Here is a 21,340-nt window from a genome sequence, read left to right as displayed (position 1 = left end):
GCCCAGGGCCCAGAAACCCAGGGCCCAGAAAACCAGGGCCCAGAAACCCAGGAACCCAGGGCCCAGAAAACCAGGGCCCAGAAACCCAGGGCCCAGAAACCCAGGAACCCAGGGCCCAGGGCCCAGAAACCCAGGGCCCAGAAAACCAGGGCCCAGAAAACCAGGGCCCAGAAACCCAGGGCCCAGAAACTTTCTGGGCCCTGGGTTTCTGGGCCCTGGGTCCTGGGTAGGTGTGGGTTTTTGTTTTTGTTTCTCTCTCAGAAAAAAATACAAACTGTCAAAACAAACAATTTGATTACTGAATACAGTAATCAAATTGTTTGTTTTGATGCTTTGTAATTTTTTTTCTTAAAGTAATCTCTAACTTGCAGGTACTTGAAAAAGTCCCACAGTTGCAACTGAACAGCAAGACCCCCGCACATTTCTCCAATTGTAATTTCAGCAGCCTAAACCACAGCTTAACTGAAAATAGGGTCCACTGGTTTAATCCATTATAACTAAGTTAGCACACAAGAACTACAAATAGTCACACACACAAAAGGCAATAAAGATTATTTAATGAAATCAGTAAATGTACATCAACAGAGGTTAAACAGTCTCTCGCTAAGGCAGGACCAGGTACTTTACCCAGTCCACGGAAGAAAAGCGTTTTGGGTCAATCCTTTGTTTCTCCAGAGGTCTCGGTTTGTTCCTGCGGGCAAAGTGAGACTTCAGTTGCTGGCACTAAAGTTTAAGTCTGGGTTAGCAGTAGGAAGGTTAAAAAGTAAGGTCTTTTACCTCAGAAGAAGTTCTTTTGTTGCGAGGTTGAGAAGAGAGGATTCAGACAAAGGGCAGCCATGCAGTCCGGTCTAGGACGGACAGAGAAATGGGTATAGCACATGTTAGGCAAGAGAACAATACAGACAAAGGAGAATACAAACTTGTAGAAAATTGGGCACAGCGTCCTGGTGTCCTAGCTCGGTCAAACTCTTGCAGGTTCTTCTGTGCAGAGGTTAAGAGAAAAGACAGACAAAGGGTTTAGTCCTGGCACATGAGAACTAAATTGCAGCAAGCAGGAATTTCAAAAAAGATAGTCACTTGCGTAACTAAGGCTGAAGCCTTAGAAGTTGTTTGCGCAGGTTCTTTTGGTCCAAGGGTGAGAAGAAAGGATTCAGACAAAGAGCAGCCATGAGGTTTGGTTCAGGATTGAAGGACTCTGAAAGACAGGCAAATGTTTGTAGCACATGTCAGGCACATGGTATCAAGAGAATGCAGGAAAAAACAAGACAAACCTGGAGAAAATCCGGCAGCACTTGTGGCATAGCCCCGTGCCCTCGCCCTTTTCCTCAGACGCTCATTTTGCGAAGACCGAAGTTTGCTAAGACAGTTCTTTGCATAGATCTGTCTTTGCAAAATGAGCGTCTGAGCAACAATGTCGTCTATGCGCAACCCGACTGCCGCTTCCGCTGTCGCTCCACAAACTGCCGGCTTATGTGCCGGCAACTGCACCTGAACTCGCCCCGGACTGATTGCTCAACAGCTGACCGTGCTTGTTCCAGATTGCACAACAGCTGACTGCACTTATTCCAGATTGCAAACCAGCCAATCGCAGCGCTCGGAAACCAAACACACTGCTCAACTTGACAACGAGCCACTGCCAATCACTAATCGCTAATCACAGCAGGTGTGACTTACCTTCCTATCCTCTACTTCACAGCTTGTTCTGCTACTCTTTCATGCCACCGCAAGCAACATAGCTTCTTCAGTTGTACTATGTGCAATGACAATAAAGTTGAATTTCATCTAAGCCACTTTTTTCAACATATACTGTGATGTATTTTTAGCGCATACTATGACATTTTTTTCAACATACTGTAGTATGACCTCCGCCGAGGCAAATTTAATGTACGTCGCTGTCTTTTTCATAACGTACTATACGATGACTTGTATGGTGATAAACAAGTACTCTTTTCTAGAGTCTATGAGTAGGAGGACTCGCCGGCATCCTGTCGCTGTATATGATGGTGTTGAGACGATGAGCTACAGTGAGCGCGGTGCATTCTCTGAACTTGTCCCGGATGGTTCTCTGGATCGACTCTTCTGTCCTGTAGAGACGCGTCGTAGATGTTAAATAAATCCACAAGTAAAATGAATAAAGATTTTGATAAGAACATTACACTTTTGATGGTGAAAAAAATAAAAGGTCACATTGTGTGCAGTTCTGGTGCAGTATGCGTCATTTTTCCCCTGCCGGTGAGGCGAGTTGTGTCAGCGGTACCCGGGGTCCGCGTTGGCCGTGGCCTCGTCGATGACCGGGATGCGGTTCTTCTTGAGGACGGCTGTGGACAGACGCGCCGGCTGCTGGAGCTCTTCCTCGTGGAGTCTGTAAAGAACACTGGGTCCTGGAAAACAGGGGAGAGGGAGGACTTTAATGTAGTTGAGTCTCCAGCTATTTTAACCTTTGGAATTGGTCAATTGTTTTGGGCTCAGGTCAATAGCCCTTATTCTGAAATAGGCCACAGCAAAGCAGTGTGGCAGAGAGGAGAAACAGACGTGCCGTGAGAGCCAAATCCCATCTGATCTTTACTGAACGCTACTTAATTACTAAAATGTATTTCCTATTTATTTCGGCCACATTAACGTTATCTTGCGCCTTTGAACTCGCAAACTCTGTTTGTAATTTGTTATAAAATTAAAACAATCGTCAATGATGCATTTTCCAATCCAGAGGAGAGATCTCTCTTTTGGCCTGTCGTCAAAGAGACCCGGCTCTTAGCGACAGTGGCGTAGAGAACAAACCGGTCCAAAATGTGGTTCTGCTTCAGTTTAGTCGATGCAGACAATGATTGTTGCCAAAAGAGCGACAAGTTTTTTGCTTGTAAGGGCGGAAAAACAAGATATCTGTCAAAAACATCGAGCCAAAGCGTATCAGATACAGGTGGAGAAATGTACCGTTTTCAACAGACGTTTTCCTTCATCCCTAGTTGCCCAATTCACCCTCACATTATAGTTTATAATAGTGATTTGTTCAAAACATGACCGCTTCTTATACTAGAAATATTTTTTACTATTTTACATTTTAATTATCACATTATCAGTGATTTGTTCTAAACAATACTGTTGCAGTTGCTACTCGAATGTTAATGTATATACATTATTTATGACAAAATAAAGCAATGTTAATCCTGTTATTAATTTCTTTCATTTTTTCTCTAAAAACAAGAAAAACAAATCGTTCAGAGTACCGTTAAAGTACCGGATCAATAAGCAGTATTGGCAAGAGTAGTAAGTACCATTAAAATCTAAAGATACCTATCAATATTAATAATTGATTGATTGATTCATTCATATTGAATCAACCTTTAGGTAAATATAAGAATCGGAACCAAAACAACTTGATCGGGACGTCCCCAGATTGTTTCCTCTGCGTGTGTGCATTTTAACAGCCAATAAGAGGAGGTGAGTTGATGTCTACCTGAGGAATGATGGACATCTTCTGGCGCGGGTCGTGGAGGCCGATCTCAGAGGTCAGAACCCCGTCGATGTAGATCTTCCCCTGAGGTTCAGCCAGGCGGAACAGAGCTGAGACCAGAGAGCTTTTCCCAGCACCGGTTCACCCCACAATACCAACCTGAAGCACGGGAGAGAAGAATCTGGTTTAATGTATTAGTTTAGGTTGAACGTGATGAATTCAGTCCTCTGAAGACTAAAGACGGCTGACCTTCTCTTTGGGTCGGAACATTGCTTTCAGGTTCTGCAGCGCCGTCGCCGCCGTAGGAGAAGCTGACCCGGTCGAAGGTCACCAGGCCTTTGCTGGGCCAATCGGGAGGAGGACGCTTCTGGGTTTCCCAGTGTGCTTCGCTCTCCAGTTCAGTGTACTCCACCGCTCTCTCCACTGACGTCATCTGAAGACAAGAAGGAGACAGGTTACTAATGTGACCGGGAGGTCAAACCAAAGCCGTGAGATGTCGACAGTTTGACAACATCTGTTTTATTTAATAAGATACAGTTTGTTCATCTCAGAGTTTTGCTTTACATACAGTGCCTTCAGAAAGTATTCAGACCCCTTCACTTTTTTTCACATTTTGATATGTTGCAGCTTTATGCTAAAATCCATAAAATTATTTGTGTCCCTCATCAATCTACACTCAATACACCATGATGACAAAGTGGAAACAGAATTTTAGAAATGTATTAAAAAGGAAAAACTGAAATATCACATTGACATAAGTATTCAGACTCAAGCTATTACCCAGAAACCCAGGGCCCAGAAACCCAGGGCCCAGAAAACCAGGGCCCATAAACCCAGGGCCCAGAAACCCAGGGCCCAGAAACCCAGGGCACAGAAACCCAGGGCCCAGGGCCCAGAAACCCAGGGCCCAGAAACCCAGGGCCCAGAAACCCAGGGCCCAGAAACCCAGGGACCAGGGCCCAGAAACCAGGGCCCAGAAACCAGGGCCCAGAAACCGAGAGCCCAGAAACCAGGGCCCAGAAACCGAGAGCCCAGAAACCAGGGCCCAGAAACCAGGGCCCAGAAACCGAGAGCCCAGAAACCAGGGCCCAGAAACCAGGGCCCAGAAACCAGAGCCCAGAAACCAGAGCCCAGAAACCAGGGCCCAGAAACCAGGGCCCAGAAACCAGAGCCCAGAAACCAGGGCCCAGAAACCAGGGCCCAGAAAACCAGAGCCCAGAAACCAGAGCCCAGAAACCAGAGCCCAGAAACCAGGGCCCAGAAACCAGAGCCCAGAAACCAGAGCCCAGAAACCAGGGCCCAGAAACCAGAGCCCAGAAACCAGAGCCCGCCATATTACCAAAAGGTGGCAACTGAGATCCATAAAATAATTGGAATAAAGTTAAAATAACAGAAATTGTTTTTCACAAAGGCTAGTAGTAGGAGACATTCAGTTTATATATTCTGTACATAAATAGGAAATACAAAACCCATTTAAAACAATTAAGCAAGCGGTGTTTTACTCGATTTTATTTATTAATTCTATTTGTGCTTTTTATAACTTAATAGCACATAAACAAACTGAAGTAAGTACTAGCCCTGACTGAAATCTGTCCACAAAACACCGCACCAGCTGCGCTCTCTTTCTCCTCCAGTTTAAACACTATTGATCAAAACATCAGTGGCGCAACTCATTATTCTTCCTCTAGTCTGCTCGCTCCAAACACATTGACCTTATACTTACCGATAACATTTCAACCGTCGGTAATCGCTTCTCTGAGCCTGACTGACTCGGCCTGCGGCCGACAGCTAAAAGTACCAATCCTACCGCATACTACCTTTCCTGTCAAAAATACTAAAGCGCGCACACACAGTCTTTAATCAAGTCTCTGAATTCTACCATCCGGCTTAGAATATGGCACTTTATTCTTAGTAGAAAACAAACAAACTACAAAAAAACATACTGTAGGGAACAGGTTTGGTTATTAGCTAATTAATAAATAACAATTATCAATAAACATTAATAATGAACGGGGCACCGCCCTGGAATCAGGGACCAATAACCAAAACGTTAATCCAGTCTCATAAGGGGATTGTTCACTCCAAATGCCAGTATTTAAACACTACTTTACACTTAGGAGATGAACGGTGAAGGGTGAATCCGAGCACTAACTCTCACAACCGGCTGTTACCGCAATACAAATGCACAATAAACACAGCCAACTGCTATTTAAAGTAAGACCATTTATTTAAATATAGTAATATCAATCTAAATCAATAGTTATTAAACAGTAGTAATTAATGATTAACAACACTTTCAATAAACAAATGGATATTCTACAAGGCAGCTCTAAGCACTAAACTAGAATCAAGCAAAACACAAAAGCAAGAGAATGTGTGTTTGTGATCACGTTTGCCAGCCGTGCACTGGTCTTTTACTAATAAACTACAGCTACAGATCTTCACATTTTGGCAAAAGCTAACATAAGGAGAAGCCCACGGCATGGAGCACACAGTAAACAAAGCATAACAAGCAAGTAAAGCAAACAAATGGACTCAGCGGTCCGTACGTTTAGTACAAATCAACAATAGTTATTAACTTATTGGAATACACAATTTCACTAGTCTCTGCCCAGACAAAGCGATAGTGGCGTATATCGTCGTTAATTGGTCCGGCGGCGTCGCGCAGGCTCGGACAATAACGGGCCGTTACGATGCTCGTCGGCTGATGAACGGAAGGGCTGATCCTCCGTGTGGCAGTGGATGGGAAAGCAGCCAGAAATGAAGGAAAAGGCGGTGCGCACTTTTCCTTGGTGAAGAACGGGATCCTTAGGCCGCTCTTTATCGCCCAGGACCTGGTGAGGCCCCTACACTACGAACAAACAGGGTAAAAACAAAAAAAAAGAAAGATTAGGACAAAAGACTTGAAAAAAACTACCATCAGACATTTAAGTACCATCAGACATTGAACTACGATTAACTGGCATTAAACTAAGAATTATCTACCATCAGACATTTATGTACCATCTGGCATTAAACTACCATCTCACATTAACTACAATTAACTGGCATTAAACTAGGAATGTCTGATGGTAGTTTATTTAAACTACAAACAAAATACCAAACTACCAGCAAAAAACTACCATCAGACATTAAATACGGATAGACTACCATAAAACTATGACAGAGCATACTATACTATGAAATTTAGTTTTTCAACATACTATATGACATTTTTAGAGCATACTATACTATGGTGTGGTGTTTTAATGACTTACCTTCTCCGCCGCCACACCTCTTGTGATGCCAACCGCTGAGAACCAAGCATTGGGGCGACAGAGCATTCTCCGTAGCTGTCCCGTCGCTCCCCAAACGCGGATGTGTACTGCACCAATCTGCTCAAATCACAAAACAAACCTCGCATTTTTACAACTGCTTTGTGATTATGTGTGATTAATGTAATCTGGCAAAACTGTCATCTCACCAATATACATATTGAATTTTTAGATTGTATTATCTATTTTTTTTATTGTATTATCTTTTCATTAGCACCTATGGGATTGTCACAATCTCATTTCGTTGTACTGCACGATGACAATAAAGGGCTTGAATCTTGAATGTTGTGTTTGAATATTTTTACCGTGTTGTTTGCTATGATCATTTTAACCAGAGTAAAGTGTCATTAAGTACCATGAAAAGCTAAACTATGTACTTTGTCATTTTTAATTTTACAGTGTGTTGAAAAAAAGTCATAGTATAGTTAATCGAAAGATAAAAATTCATAGTATGTTGAAAAAGAGTCATTTTTTTCCCCCCCAACATACTACCGCCACACTCCTTCCTGCAGCCTCGGCTACTGTCTCCAAGCACTGGACCTGGGGCGACAGAGCATTCTCCGTAGCTGTCCCGTCCCTCTGGAAGTCGCTCCCCAAACACGTCCGAGACTGCGCCAGTCTGTTGAAATCACAAAACAAACCTCACCTTTTTACAACTGCTTTAAATGTGTGATTAATGTTGTGTGTTGTATATTGTTGCCGTGTTGTTTGAATAAACTGTTGTACCATGAAAAGCTATGCTATGTACTATGACGTATTTGTAGAGCATACTATACTATATCTTTTTCAACATACTATGACATTTATGCATTTTTCTCTACATACAGTACAGTATTTTTTTCGACATACTATACTATGACGGATTTTTTTCTACATACTAGAGCATACTATGACTTTATTTTTTTAAACATATATTTCATAACTTATTTTTTTCAACATACTATACTGTGACGTATTTTCAGATCATACTATACAATGATATATTTTTAGAGCATACTATATTATGAAATTTTTTTCAACATACTATACTATGACTTTTTTTTAACATACTATACCGTGACATTTTTTTCCACATACTATACTATGACATTTATGCCTTTTTCTCTACATACGTATATATATATATATATATATATACATATATATATATATATATATATATATATATATGTGATTGAATTTTGAAAAACCCCTGCATTTCTCCTGCATGACCCCCTCCGACCCATCTGGGTACACCGTCTGCATTCAGCAGAAGAAGACGTGGATGAAGTCAGCGAAGAAAGGCCGTCATCCTCAGTTGTGGTCAGAAGACTCTGCGCTCATCTGGGGAGAAAAGAAGAGAAGGAAGACATGACATTTGCATGACATTCACAAACACATTCTGAGCCTAAAACAACAACTATGATTACAGTTATAGAGTAACTTCTACAAATACTACACAACTATGATTACAGTTTTAGAATAACTTCTACAGATACTCGCACAGGAAAAGCGTACTATACTCTGACTTTAATGACTTTTTTTACATAATATACTATGAAATTTTAATGATTGTTTTTTACATACTATGACTATTTTTTTAACATAATATACTATGACTTTTTAGGCATACTGTACTATGACTTTTTATTTCGACATGCTATACTATGACTTTTTAATGATTGTTTTTACATACTATATTATGGCTATTTTTTTTTTTTACATACTATTCTTTTACTTTTTATATTTTTTTTTCGACATACTATACTACTCTTTTTTTTGACATAATGTTGTAGGACTATTTTTTTTAAATACTATACTATGACTTTGTTTTTGACATTCTATTCATTTTTTTTTCAACATAGTATACTATGATTTTTTTCGACATACTATACCATGACCTTTTTTCAACATACTATACTATGACTTTTTAATGATTGTTTTTACATACTATATTATGGCAAAAAATGTTTACATACTTTTCTATTACTTTTTAGGTTTTTTTTGCGACATACTATGCTATTTTTTTTTATAATTTCTTTTTGACATACTATACCATGAATTTTTTATTTTTTTTTTAACTTTTTTTGAACATACTGTAGTAAGACAATTGTTTTGACATACTATACTATGACTTTTTTATGAATTATTTCAATAAACTAAACTATACTATGACTATTTTTTTGGCAAACTGTACAATGACTTTTTTTGACAAACTATACTATTCATTTTTTTCGACATACTATACCATGACTTTTTTTCAACGTATGATAATATCACTTTTTAATGATTTTTTTTACATACTATATGACTATATTTTTTGAAAAACTATACTATGACTTTTTAATGATTTTTTGACGTACTATATGACTATTCTTTTGACATATTATACCATGAATTTTTATATGGCATACTATACTATGACATTTTATGACCTACTATACTATGACTTTATAATGACATACCATGACATTTTTATGGCATAATATGCTATATCATACTATTGCAAGACATTTTTGTGACATACTATATGATATTTAATGACAAACTAAACTATAGCATGCCATACTGTGACTTTTTTATGACATACTATGACTTTTTATGACATTTTTATATACATAATAAATGACTTTTTTTATGGCATACTATACTGTGACTGTGATTTTTTTGACATACCATACGATGACTTTTTATGACATTTTTATATTCATAATAAACTATGACTTTTTTATGGAATACTTTACTATGACTTTTTAGTATTCTTTGTATTAACTGTGTTCCTTCAATTATCCTTTATTAATTTTATTACCTTTGTTTTATATTTATTCAATTATTTTCTGTTAGTAGTACGGTCAAGTAGTTAGTCAAATAAACATTTAATTTTATAAAGAACTTGGTTACTTGATTTGTGTGTATATAAACAACTAAAATCACTGTTCAGCATGTGCAAGAACTCAATGAGACTCAATTGATTAATATGAAATTTTGAAGTTTACCCTGTTTCTTTTTCAAAATTGGGTGCCGTCCTAAATGAAATAATTGAATTGGATATAAGGGTGAATTGTGATTGCTGATTGTCATCACTCTCCTTCACATTTTACAACAATTCATGGGTTTATGATTCCTAATTTTGAGTTATTAATTCTAGATCCATATTTTGATATTTAGTAATGATTGATTACTAATCCCTCTCCGGAACCATCACCTTAACGTGGTGGAGAGGTTTGCGTGTCCCTATGACCCTGAGGGCTGTGTTGTCTGGAGCCTCGTGCTCTTGGTAGGGTCTCCCATGGCAAATTGGTCTCAGGTGAGGGGCCGGACTAAGAATGGTTCACAAAACCCAAATGACGACACGAGGCAGAGGAAGAGTTACCCGGCCCAGAGGAAGCCCGGGGCCCACGTCTGGAGCCAGGCCCAGACGGAGGGCCCATCAGCAAGCGCCTGGTGGCCGGGCTTGCCACGGAGCCCAGCCGGGGATACCCCGAAGAGGCAACGTGGCACCCCCCTCCTCCTCTCCATCCTGTGGGCTCACCACCTGCGGGAAGAACCGCTTGGGTCGGGTGCGCTGTCACACGGGTGGCAGTGAAAGCCAGGGACCTCGACGGACTGGACCCAGGCGGCAGAGGCTGGCTCTGGGGACGTGGAACGTCACCTCTCTGTGGGGGAAGGAGCCGGAGCTTGTGCGGGAGGTGGAGCGCTATCAGTTGGATCTGGTAGGGCTTACCTCTACGCACAGCCTCGGTTCTGGAACCGTACTCTTGGATAGGGGTTGGACTCTATTCTTCTCTGGAGTTGCCCATGGTGTGAGGCGCCGGGCGGGTGTGGGGATACTCACAAATCCCCGGCTGAGTGCCGCTATGTTGGAGTTTTCCCCGGTGGACGAGAGGGTCGCCTCCCTACGCCTTCGGGTTATGGGGGGGGAAACTCTGACTGTTGTTTGTGCGTATGCACCAAACAGCACTTCGGAGTATTCGGCCTTCTTGGAGACCCTGAATGGAGTCCTGTATGGGGCTCCAGTAGGGGACTCCATAGTTCTCCTGGGAGACTTCAACGCGCACGTGGGCAACGATGGAGACACCTGGAGTGGCGTGATTGGGAGGAACGGCCACCCTGATCTAAACCCGAGTGGTCGTTTGTTATTGGACTTCTGTGCTAGTCATGGACTGTCCATAACGAACACCATGTTCGAACATAAGGATGCTCATAAGTGTACGTGGTACCAGAGCACCCTTGGCCGAAGGTCGATGATCGATTTTGTAATCGTATCGTCTGATCTGAGGCCGCATGTTTTGGACACTCGGGTGAAGAGAGGGGCGGAGCTGTCAACTGATCATCATCTGGTGGTGAGTTGGGTCAGAGGGTGGGGGAAGACTCTGGACAGACCTGGTAAGCCCAAACGCGTAGTGAGGGTGAACTGGGAACGTCTGGAGGAGGCCCCTGTCCGAGAGATCTTCAACTCACACCTCCGGCGGAGCTTTTCTGGCATCCCTGTGGAGGTTGGGGGCATTGAACCCGAGTGGGCGATGTTCAAAGCTTCCATTACTGAAGCTGCGGCGGTGAGCTGTGGTTTTAAGGTCTTAGGTGCCTCAAGGGGCAGCAACCCTCGAACACCGTGGTGGACACCGGTGGTCAGGGAAGCCGTCCGACTGAAGAAGGAGGCCTTCCGGGATATGTTATCTCGGAGGTCTCCGGAGGCAGTTGCAGGGTACCGACGGGCCCGAAGAGCAGCAGCCGCTGCCGTGACGGAGGCAAAGCAGCGGGTGTGGGAGGAGTTCGGAGCAGCCATGGAGAAGGACTTTCGGTCGGCACCAAAGTGCTTCTGGAAAACCATCCGGCACCTCAGGAGGGGGAAACGGGGGAACCATCCAAGCTGTGTACAGTAAGGATGGGACACTGTTGACCTCAACTGAGGAGGTAATCGGGCGGTGGAAGGAGCACTTTGAGGAACTTCTGAATCCAACCAATACGCCCTCTATGGTAGAGGCAGAGCTGGAAGCTGATGGGGGACCATCATCAATTACCCTGGTGGAAGTCACTGAGGTAGTCAAACAACTCCACAGTGGCAAAGCCCCGGGGATTGATGAGATCCGCCCAGAAATGCTGAAGGCTCTGGGTGGGGAGGGGCTGTCTTGGATGACACGTCTCTTCAACACCGCGTGGAAGTCGGTGACAGTGCCTAAGGAGTGGCAGACCGGGGTGGTGGTCCCCCTTTTCAAAAAGGGGGACCAGAGAGTGTGTGCCAATTACAGGGGTATCACACTGCTCAGCCTCCCTGGTAAAGTCTACTCCAAGGTGCTGGAAAGGAGGGTTCGGCCGATAGTCGAACCTCAGATCGAAGAGGAACAATGCGGATTCCGTCCTGGTCGTGGAACAACGGACCAGCTCTTCACTCTCGCAAGGATCCTGGAGGGGGCCTGGGAGTATGCCCATCCAGTCTACATGTGCTTTGTGGACTTGGAGAAGGCATATGACCGGGTCCCCCGGGAGATACTGTGGGGGGTGCTGCGGGAGTATGGGGTGAGGGGGGCACTTCTCAGGGCCATCCAATCCCTGTACGCCCAAAGCGAGAGCTGCGTTCGGATCCTCGGCAGTAAGTCGGACTCGTTTCCGGTGGGGGTTGGCCTCCGCCAGGGCTGCGCTTTGTCACCAATCCTGTTCGTGATATTCATGGACAGGATATCGAGGCGTAGTCGGGGGGAGGAGGGTTTGCAGTTCGGTGTGCTGGGGATCACATCGCTGCTTTTTGCAGATGATGTGGTCCTGTTGGCATCATCGGTCTGCGACCTCCAGCACTCACTGGATCGGTTCGCAGCCGAGTGTGACGCAGTCGGGATGAGAATCAGCACCTCTAAATCTGAGGCCATGGTTCTCAGCAGGAAACCGATGGATTGCCTACTCCGGGTAGGGAATGAGTCCTTACCCCAAGTGAAGGAGTTTAAGTATCTCGGGGTCTTGTTCGCGAGTGAGGGGACGATGGAACGTGAGATTGGTCGGAGAATCGGAGCAGCAGGGGCGGTATTGCATTCGCTTTACCGCACTGTTGTGACGAAAAGAGAGCTGAGCCGGAAGGCAAAGCTCTCGATCTACCGTTCAATCTTCGTTCCTACTCTCACCTATGGTCATGAGGGTTGGGTCATGACCGAAAGAACGAGGTCGCGGGTGCAAGCGGCCGAAATGGGTTTCCTCAGGAGGGTGGCTGGCGTCTCCCTTAGAGATAGGGTAAGAAGCTCAGTCATCCGTGAGGGACTCGGAGTAGAGTCCTTGCTCCTTTGCGTCGAAAGGAGCCAGTTGAGGTGGTTCGGGCATCTAGCACGGATGCCTCCTGGGCGCCTCCCTTGGGAGGTGTTCCAGGCACGACCAGCTGGGAGGAGACCACGGGGAAGACCCAGGACTAGGTGGAGAGATTATATCTCTACTCTGGCCTGGGAACGCCTCGGGATCCCCCAGTCAGAGCTGGTTAATGTGGCCCGGGAAAGGGAAGCTTGGGGTCCCCTGCTGGAGCTGTTGCCCCCGCGACCCGATCCCGGATAAGCGGTTGAAGATGGATGGACGGATGGATGATTACTAATCTGCTCTATGCAATAATGCTACATGACTTCATGACATACTATGACCTTTATGATGATAAACAAGAACTCTTTTCTACAATCTATGAGTAAGAGGACTCACCGGTATCCTGTCGCTGTCTATGATGGTGTTGAGACGACGAGGTATCAGCTCATCTATCCTGCAGAGACACGGTAGAGATGTTAAAGAAATGCATTTTACTACCTGAGCCGCGAGTAAAATGAATAAAGTCTTTGATAAGAACAATAAGCTTTTGTTGGCGGGATCTTTTGAGTTTGTAACTGCTGCACTAGTGGTTTGATGTTCTATGTTTTGATACAGTTCTAATTACCAGATGAAAAATGCTTCCCTTTTCTAACATGCAGATCATAACTACGTCTAAAAGCACCAACATACTTGCTTTCGCTGCACGTTTGCTACAGCAGGACCAGCAGCTACAGCAGGAAGCTTTGAAGACAAACTAATAGGAGGAATAAAAACGGAGTACGCAGTACTACTGCATGCATTTTTTGCCAATGAGGTGAGTTGTGTCAACAGTACCTGGGGTCCACGTTGGCCGTGGCCTCGTGGATGACCAGGATGCGGTTCTTCCTCAGGATGGCACTGGCCAGACACACCAGCTGCCTCTGGCCCACGCTGAAGTTGGAGCCCGACTCGGCCAGAACCGTCTCCAACTGCCCGGGCGGCTCCTCCGCCGCGGACTTCAGCTGCACCTGCAGGGAACGCCGAGTGAGTGACTGCCTGACGCACGCGACAATGGAAGCTAGAAGATCAACTGCTGGAGTGTGCTGATTGGATACTGACCTCCTCCAGAGCCTTCATTATATTCTAAATATAGCATACACTTAAACTGATTTTTTTCATGTTTCTAAAATCCGTTTTGCTGCCGGCCCCGTCCACAGCAGTACATTGCTTTGCTCCCTTTCTGGTACTCCTGTCTGATTCTCCAAACTCCAACTACTGTAGGTAATACACTGACTATGGTGAAGAACCTCATACAACCCCACTTCAAAACAACCAAACTATCACTTTAATATGAAAAGATTAAAATTCTTCCTTACGGTCTCTGAGCAGCAGGCAGCCAAAGGAGGTGACGGTAACAAAGATGGAGCAGATGCCGTGGAGACGGACAGCGAACCGGCGAGAGGTGGTCAGCAACAGTAACCGGGCCTCTGTTCAGGACGAGGACATAGATTATAGACACTGCACTGACGCAGCTCACAAATGCTTGATATTGATGAGCAGTGAATGTAAAGGTGCTGAGGCCGAGGAGAACCTGAGTGCAGGTCCTGCTGGGCATTGAAGGCTTTCTGGAACCTCTCCTCTGCTCCAAAGGCTCGGATGGTCCACAGGCCCTGAAGAGACGACAACAGGTGGGACAACACTGGACTCCGAGCTGCAGGACAGATGAAAAAAAAGTATAAGGGCTTACAACATTATGATATAAGTCTGTGATTATTATTATGTCTCATAAGTTGTTGCAGCAATTTTTGGGTTGAAACCATTTGTTACACAGATTAGGTGCTAAATTGAACAATTAACTATAATTAATATTAACTCTACAATTTACCAAATAACATTACGTTAGTTTTGTTCAAGTTTAATGATAATTTGTTTTTATATCAAACCATATTTTTACTTTGCTCATTTCTTTAGTGATGTCCTCTCAATACCCAATTTATGTAATCCAAGACTGTTTAGGGACCCCAGTATGCAGAAATATTCAAACACACCATTTTAGAATAGGAGAAATCACCAATCAATTTTCAGGTCACCTGCCACCATGGCAGACAGGTTTTCCTTATATTAAGAAATATTATTTTTAAAAAGCAATTCTCAAGCCTAAATTAAATATATGGTAACACTTCATTTTACAGGTCAACAAATTTCATGGTAATTAGGTGATAATTAGCAAGTAACCTATTTGAAATTTCTTTGGAATTACTGCCAAATCACCCCAATATTTACCTATAAATTTATTGAAAATTACTTTATTATAAACATTATTTCATAATCATATTCTGCTATTTCTCAATAGCTGGTAATTTATTTAATACATTTCCAGGGTAAAGAACACAAAGTTAATTGATCTGCTTTATTTCCATGTCTGCTGGTATATTGATGATAATTAGCAAATAACTTCTTTTAAATTTCTTTAAAAACTCTCTGAATCATGACATTAGCTACCAGGTTACATCTGTGTTGACAATACACAATTCACAATGGTGAGATTTGTGTCTTTTATTAGTTTTGGTTTTCCACCTCCGATGAAGAGCAGCGCCTAAAGGCCCTATTTTAACGAATATATAATATTTTAGCATATAATTATTAAATCATGTTTGTAATAAAGTAATTTAATTTAGGTAAATATTGGGGTAATTCCAGAGAAATTTCAAATAGGTAACTTGCCAATTATCAACTAATTACCATGAAATTTGCAGACCTGTAACATGAAGTGTTACCAAACATAGTCATGCATTAAGGTTACATGATATATTACATAATTCTACAGCCTGGTACCACTGACTCAGAGTTTACAATTTTAAAACCTATATTTCAGAAGTGGCATACAAAAACGTTAATTTCAGACCCTGAATCCACCAGTATGCAGAAATATAAAAAAAAAATACACCATTTTAGAATATCATAAAATAGCACATTTATAGTGCATTCAAATAAAGCAGGTCAGATTTCAAAGTGCCTGTTGTGCAATTAGAAAAACTTCCCACAGCTGTGTCTGGTCTGTGCAATCAATCAATCAATCAATCAATCAATCAATCAATCAATCAATGCAACTCTTACTGTGTTATGTTATCAGTTCTTTTACTAATATTTGTCAAACAATGAAGAAAACATATACACAAAGGTGAGTTTTTAGCATGGTTAGTGATTATTGTTGGTTTGTTTGTAATTGTTTTAGTCTTACCTGTTTGAAGCACGCGCTCAGGTCCTCGTTTCCTCCCAATCAAAGGTCCGACTGACAAACAGGAAGTGGAAGAATCCAATGTCATTAATACAAGAGGGAACCAGACTGTACCAAGTGGAGGTGGAGCACAGGGGTGTTTGTTTGGCTTAGTTTGATTTATTTGCACAATTTGGATATAAAATATGTACTATTTAATAAAATAAAAAATTACATTATTGCTCATCAAAAACAAAACAACAAATGAACGACCAGAAAACACACATATATATATATATATTTTTTTTTAATTAATATTTTAGTTTGAATTATGTATTTTTTTTTACAGCTTGTTGCTACTAATTGGATGTTAATTCCAGTTTGCATAACTCAAAATTGTGTTTGTAATCAAAGAAAAGTGTTAAATCACTTTAAAAGTTGCAGGTTTGTATTCAACATAAAGAAGTGAGGGGAGAAAAAGTAATCTTTAATTCAGTGTGTTTTATTAAAACATTTCACTCATTCAGTCCATCACAATAACAAAAGTGTCAGGATTGAGTGAAATGTGCCATGGTGACGCTCATTTTAAAATCACAATATTACAAACAAACATTATGCCACGTATAAATGTGAAATCTCCCAAGTTTTTTTATATATGTATATATATATATATATATATATATATATATATACATACATACATATACATATATAAACATAAATACATATATATTCATATATATATACACATATACAGTATATACATACATATATATAGATATACACACATACACATATATATATATTTATATACACATATATTCCAACAGCACTCACAGCAACTCAGTGTGATAGAAGACTGGTTTGAAAACAGAAGATTGTGGGTTCAATCCTTATGAAGTGCAGTGACTTTTAAGGTCCAACATCCTAAATGAAGAAATCAAATACACCGATACTGGCTTCTACATGAGAAACTAGCTTGAGGCTAGCGGAGCGGAGCGGAGCGGAGCTAGCCTCAAGTTAGTTTAACAAGATAAGTGTATTAAGTGTTTTAAAAATGAAAACCTTATTAATATTCTTTATGAGTCCACCTGTAAATGTGTGTGATTTGAACACCTGAGCTTCCAATTCCCAACCAGTGTTCTAGCTCATTGAGCTATTCAATCTGACTTCCATTTTATCGGAGGTTATATTTGACTCTACATGTGCAACTGTGCTTTCATAAATCATTGAACCGGATAACAACAATTTTACATCTACTTGCTAATCCTGGGTCTCGAACACATCACCTCAGGTAGCTCACACATCCCAACCAGCATTCTAATTCACTGAGCTGTACCATCTGACATCCAATTTATCGGAGGTTATATTTGACTCTACATATACAACAGTGACGTCATAACTCATTGCAACGGATAACAATAATTTGGCTACTACCTGCCAAACCTGGGTCTTGAACATATCACCTCAGGTACGCATGTTTCCCACCCAGCTCTTTAACTCACTGAGCTATTTCCTTTGACAAGGAACTACTTGTCGGAGCTCATACATTACTCGTGAATATGTTGAGAAAGATTAAAAAAAAGTATTAAAACAGTATGTGAAAACATAAATAAGTCATACTATAGTATGTGGGAACAAAACAGTTATAGTATGCCATAAAAATATATCATAGTAAAGTATGTTGGGGGAAAAAAACGTTAAAAAAAAGTTTGAACTCAGGAATAGCTCACCAGGATAAGGAGCTGATATGACTGCTACTCGATAACCTCAGGTGAGCTGATCTGAAGACCTGAGGTTATAGATTCAATCCTTATGTGGTGCAGTGAATTTTGAGTTCTAACATCCAAAATGAAGTCAAACATCCGACGAAACAATGATGACATGTATCTGAGCAGATAGCTCAATGTGATAGAAGACTGGTTTGAAATCAGGAGGTTGTGTGTTCAATCCTTATGTGGTGCAGTGGCGAATTTTAAGGTCCAACGTCCTTAATGAAGAAGTCAAATAAGACCAAAAACAATACGATAGAGTTGGGTCAGATAGCTCAGAGTGATAGAAGCTGGTTTAGAATACTGAAGGTTATAGGTTAAATTCTTATAAGGTGCAGGAAGTTTTGCGGTCTAACTTCCACAATGAAGAAGTCAAATAAGACCAAAAACAATATATAAGAGTGTTAAGACTGATAGCTCAGAGTGATAGAAGCTGGGTTAGAAGACTGGAGGTTACGGGTTCGATTCTTATGTGGTGAGTTTTGAGATCTAACTTCCACAATGACGAAGAGAAAATTACAGAGAGAACAGTCCAAGTGTGCTTGGCAGTGGTGGCTTGGAGGCTGAACATACGGTTTGGATGGTTGTGTGGGCGATCCAGAATTGGAGTTTGAATCCCCACCGTGGTGGGGACGTCAGTGCCCGGTACTGAAGGAAGTATGAGACGTGAGAAACCCCTGCATGACCCCCTCCGACCCTTCTGGGTACACCGTCTGCATTCATACAGTAGAAGAAGACATGGACACACTATACTATGACTTTTTAATGATTTTTTTTTACATACTATATATTATGGCAATTTTTGTTGACATACTGTAGTAGGACTATTTTTTTAAATACTATACTATGACTTTATGATTTTTTTTGACATACTATACTATGACTTTTTTATGATTTGTTTTTTTACATACTATATAACTATATTTTTTGACATACTATACTATGACTTTTTATGGCTTTTTTCCACATACTATACCATGACTTTTTTTTCAATATTGTATACTATGACTTGTTTTTCGACATACTATACTATGACTTTTTATGATTTTTTTCGGCATACTATTCTATTACTTTTAATGTTTTTTTTGGGACATACTACACTAGGTTTTTTTGATAGTTATTTTTGACATTTTATACCATGAGTTTTTTTTTTTGACATACTGTAGTAAGACTATTTTTTCCACATACTATACTATGACTTTTTTCAACATACTATACTGTGACAATTTTTTTTCGACATATACTATGACTATGATTTTTTACGACATACTATACTATGACTATTTTTTTTTTATGGTATACTATAACTTTTTATGACATACGCTACTATGACATTTTTTTTGACATTTTGTGATATACTATGGCTTTTTCTAGACTACTACCACTACAACTATGACAACTACGACAACAATAACTACTACAACTTCTACAACTACGACAACAACAATTACTATTACTACAACAACAGAAACATGAGTGAGGCTAGGATGCTAAGTTAGAAATCAAATGAATTGATTAATTACCAAATGTTTGTTCCATGCGCTCCAGTTGTCGTCTCCTCCAGGCCCTTCACGTCTCTCTGTTCATTCAGCAGTTTGGAAAGAAAACAGAGACATTAACACCAACATTTACAAAACAAATAAAGTCTCTCCTGCTCCAATAACAGACTCTGGTTTTTAAAGACTTTTTGCATCAATTTTCAAGATAAAAATTTCAAAACCTTGAAGTACTTGACTGCACCTCGACTTGATGTTTGAAGCATGTGCTCCTCCATCCTTTTTACCTCCAAGTAACAGGGTTTGACTATGGAGGTGGAAGAATCCAATAGGATTTATACAAGGGACAGACCGTACCAAGTGGGATAGAGTCTGGTTGTCAGAGTACCCTAAACTTTAATGTTAATCCAGTAGGACAAATGTTTTAATATTGTTGTTTTTCGCTTTATTGTTTCTCTGTGGAAATATTGTATGAATGGATTAATTGAAGGAGCATTTAGCTATAGTTAGTTGTTAATATAGTTACTTTTCCACAGCACACAACAATCTGTATAGAATTGTCTTTAAAAATATATTTGTAATCATCATTGTAAACTGAATATCTTTGGGAGCAATATTTGTGTAAAAGGCAGATTAGTTGATGTTACATGGTCATAATTCCTTGTATTTACATTGTAAATATGAAATGTCATGTCAACGTTTGATGTAAACAATGAAAGGGAAACTTCAGCTTTCATCAGGAGGCCGAATATATTTATTTGAGGCCCAACTGTTTATTTTTTTACTGTATATTTAAAAGTTGACTTGACAAATAATCCCGGCACAACTAAAACTTGATTCCTTTATTTAGCCTACATTTTCCACATTGTCTGGCCTATATTCTATCAGTCTTGTGTGACTTGAATGGTCACGCAGACCCCAATGATGTAACAGCATCTCCCGTTCTACCAAAGATGATCAAGACAGAAAGACCTCTCACTCTGTCTTTTTCTTGGTACAGCAATGGTCATCACAGCATCGGTCATATTATTGATTAAATGTAATGTGTTAGAAAATAGAGATATCCCGCTGGACAATATTTTTCATTGTTTTGTGTTGTTAATTAATTTAAAATAATAGATACATTCATACATTTGCATAAAGCAGCATATTTGTCCACTCCCATGTTGATAAGAGTATTAAATACTTGACAAATCTCCCTTTAAGGTACATCCAATTTTACTCTTGGCACTTTATTCTATTTGTTCCTTTATTCTTTTATTTTGTCTTGTTTTGATTCTTGTATTTATTGTTTTTATTGAGAATATTTTTATTCTTGTACTTTTATTTATCTTGCACCTCCCCATATGCCACCTACTGTGTTCCCTCTGTCATTGATGATTTGATATGTCTCGGTGGACTGCAGAAACTGAATTGCCCTTTGGGGATAAATAAAGCTATCTGTATTTGTATCTGTATATTAAAAAAAAATGTGTGATTAATTTGAAATTAATTGTGATTAACTATGGACAATCAAGTGATTAACTGCAATTAAATATTTCAATTGATTGACAGCCCTAATTAAAAAAAACATACAATGTATATAATTACATTAACATTTCAGGGAAAAAAAATCACCTGTATTTTTTTTTCCACCGCGTGACACATCCTCCCAGTATAAACGATCTTCGACCACACACGCCCAGCCTCAGCCTCAGCACCAGCATCCTCCAGCCTCTTCCTCTTCCTCTTCCTCTCTCTCCACGGGGTTTTCCCCCCTCCGTCCGTCCGCACCAACATTACAAGAAACCATGAGAGGGATGAGGCCTTCGTGATAAGGATAAACAGGATAAACACCCCTCAGGACCTGGTTCTTCTCC

At 40.9% G+C, this 21,340-nt stretch overlaps 2 protein-coding genes and 2 long non-coding RNA genes across 7 annotated transcripts in view; all 4 read right to left on the bottom strand.

Moving 5' to 3' along the window:
* Positions 1-1,759: 1,759 nt before the first annotated feature.
* The window catches only part of LOC119484008 (multidrug resistance-associated protein 4-like), a 221,378-nt gene continuing 201,797 nt past the window's right edge, over positions 1,760-21,340 (bottom strand). Inside the window, exons 6-8 of the mRNA XM_037762564.1 lie at positions 7,266-7,384; positions 6,709-6,725; positions 1,760-2,084 (exon numbers count right to left, since the gene is read on the bottom strand). Coding sequence (XP_037618492.1) covers positions 2,020-2,084; positions 6,709-6,725; positions 7,266-7,384 — 201 coding nt within the window. The 3' untranslated portion in view covers positions 1,760-2,019. The remainder of the gene's footprint in view (positions 2,085-6,708; positions 6,726-7,265; positions 7,385-21,340) is intronic.
* On the bottom strand, positions 2,108-3,997 carry LOC119483578 (bile pigment transporter 1-like). Of its 2 annotated transcripts, none has more exons than XM_037761814.1 (3): positions 3,815-3,997; positions 3,455-3,561; positions 2,108-2,381 (listed from the first exon to the last, which is right to left on the bottom strand). In XM_037761814.1, the coding sequence occupies exons 1-3, from the start codon at positions 3,882-3,884 to the stop codon at positions 2,184-2,186; spliced, it is 375 nt and encodes a 124-aa protein (XP_037617742.1). In that variant the 5' UTR covers positions 3,885-3,997; the 3' UTR covers positions 2,108-2,183. The 2 variants fall into 2 exon arrangements, 1 of the variants encoding a protein (XP_037617742.1); XR_005205730.1 differs by lacking the exon at positions 3,815-3,997 and adding an exon at positions 3,701-3,783 and having other exon boundaries at positions 2,109-2,362; positions 3,455-3,610.
* Positions 5,017-6,428, bottom strand: LOC119483587. Its single transcript, XR_005205741.1, has 3 exons — positions 6,326-6,428; positions 5,171-5,378; positions 5,017-5,135 (listed from the first exon to the last, which is right to left on the bottom strand). It is a non-coding gene; the product is annotated as an uncharacterized LOC119483587 (long non-coding RNA).
* LOC119483581 lies at positions 7,947-21,242 on the bottom strand. 3 transcript variants are annotated; one of them, XR_005205732.1, is made up of 8 exons: positions 21,099-21,242; positions 19,509-19,564; positions 18,559-18,698; positions 17,051-17,140; positions 16,238-16,288; positions 14,588-14,707; positions 14,373-14,483; positions 7,947-8,088 (listed from the first exon to the last, which is right to left on the bottom strand). It is a non-coding gene; the product is annotated as an uncharacterized LOC119483581 (long non-coding RNA). The 3 variants fall into 3 exon arrangements; XR_005205734.1 differs by lacking the exons at positions 16,238-16,288; positions 17,051-17,140; positions 18,559-18,698; positions 19,509-19,564; positions 21,099-21,242 and adding an exon at positions 16,114-16,128; XR_005205733.1 differs by lacking the exons at positions 16,238-16,288; positions 17,051-17,140; positions 18,559-18,698; positions 19,509-19,564; positions 21,099-21,242 and adding an exon at positions 15,045-15,088.

The sequence above is a fragment of the Sebastes umbrosus genome, chromosome 24, assembly GCF_015220745.1.
Source record: "Sebastes umbrosus isolate fSebUmb1 chromosome 24, fSebUmb1.pri, whole genome shotgun sequence".
Classification (NCBI taxonomy): Eukaryota; Metazoa; Chordata; class Actinopteri; order Perciformes; family Sebastidae; genus Sebastes; species Sebastes umbrosus.
This window is presented reverse-complemented; position numbering and strand designations above follow the sequence as displayed.

Excerpts from the sequence above, each read along its gene's own strand:
- LOC119483578 (XM_037761814.1), bottom strand. The coding sequence starts at position 3,884 with ATGACGTCAGTGGAGAGAGCGGTGGAGTACACTGAACTGGAGAGCGAA. Across the intron at positions 3,562-3,814 it reads ACACTGGGAAACCCAGAAGC|CTCTGTTCCGCCTGGCTGAA; the intron begins GTCCTCCTCCCG and ends CTCTGGTCTCAG. Across the intron at positions 2,382-3,454 it reads AGATGTCCATCATTCCTCAG|GACCCAGTGTTCTTTACAGA; the intron begins GTAGACATCAAC and ends CCTGTTTTCCAG.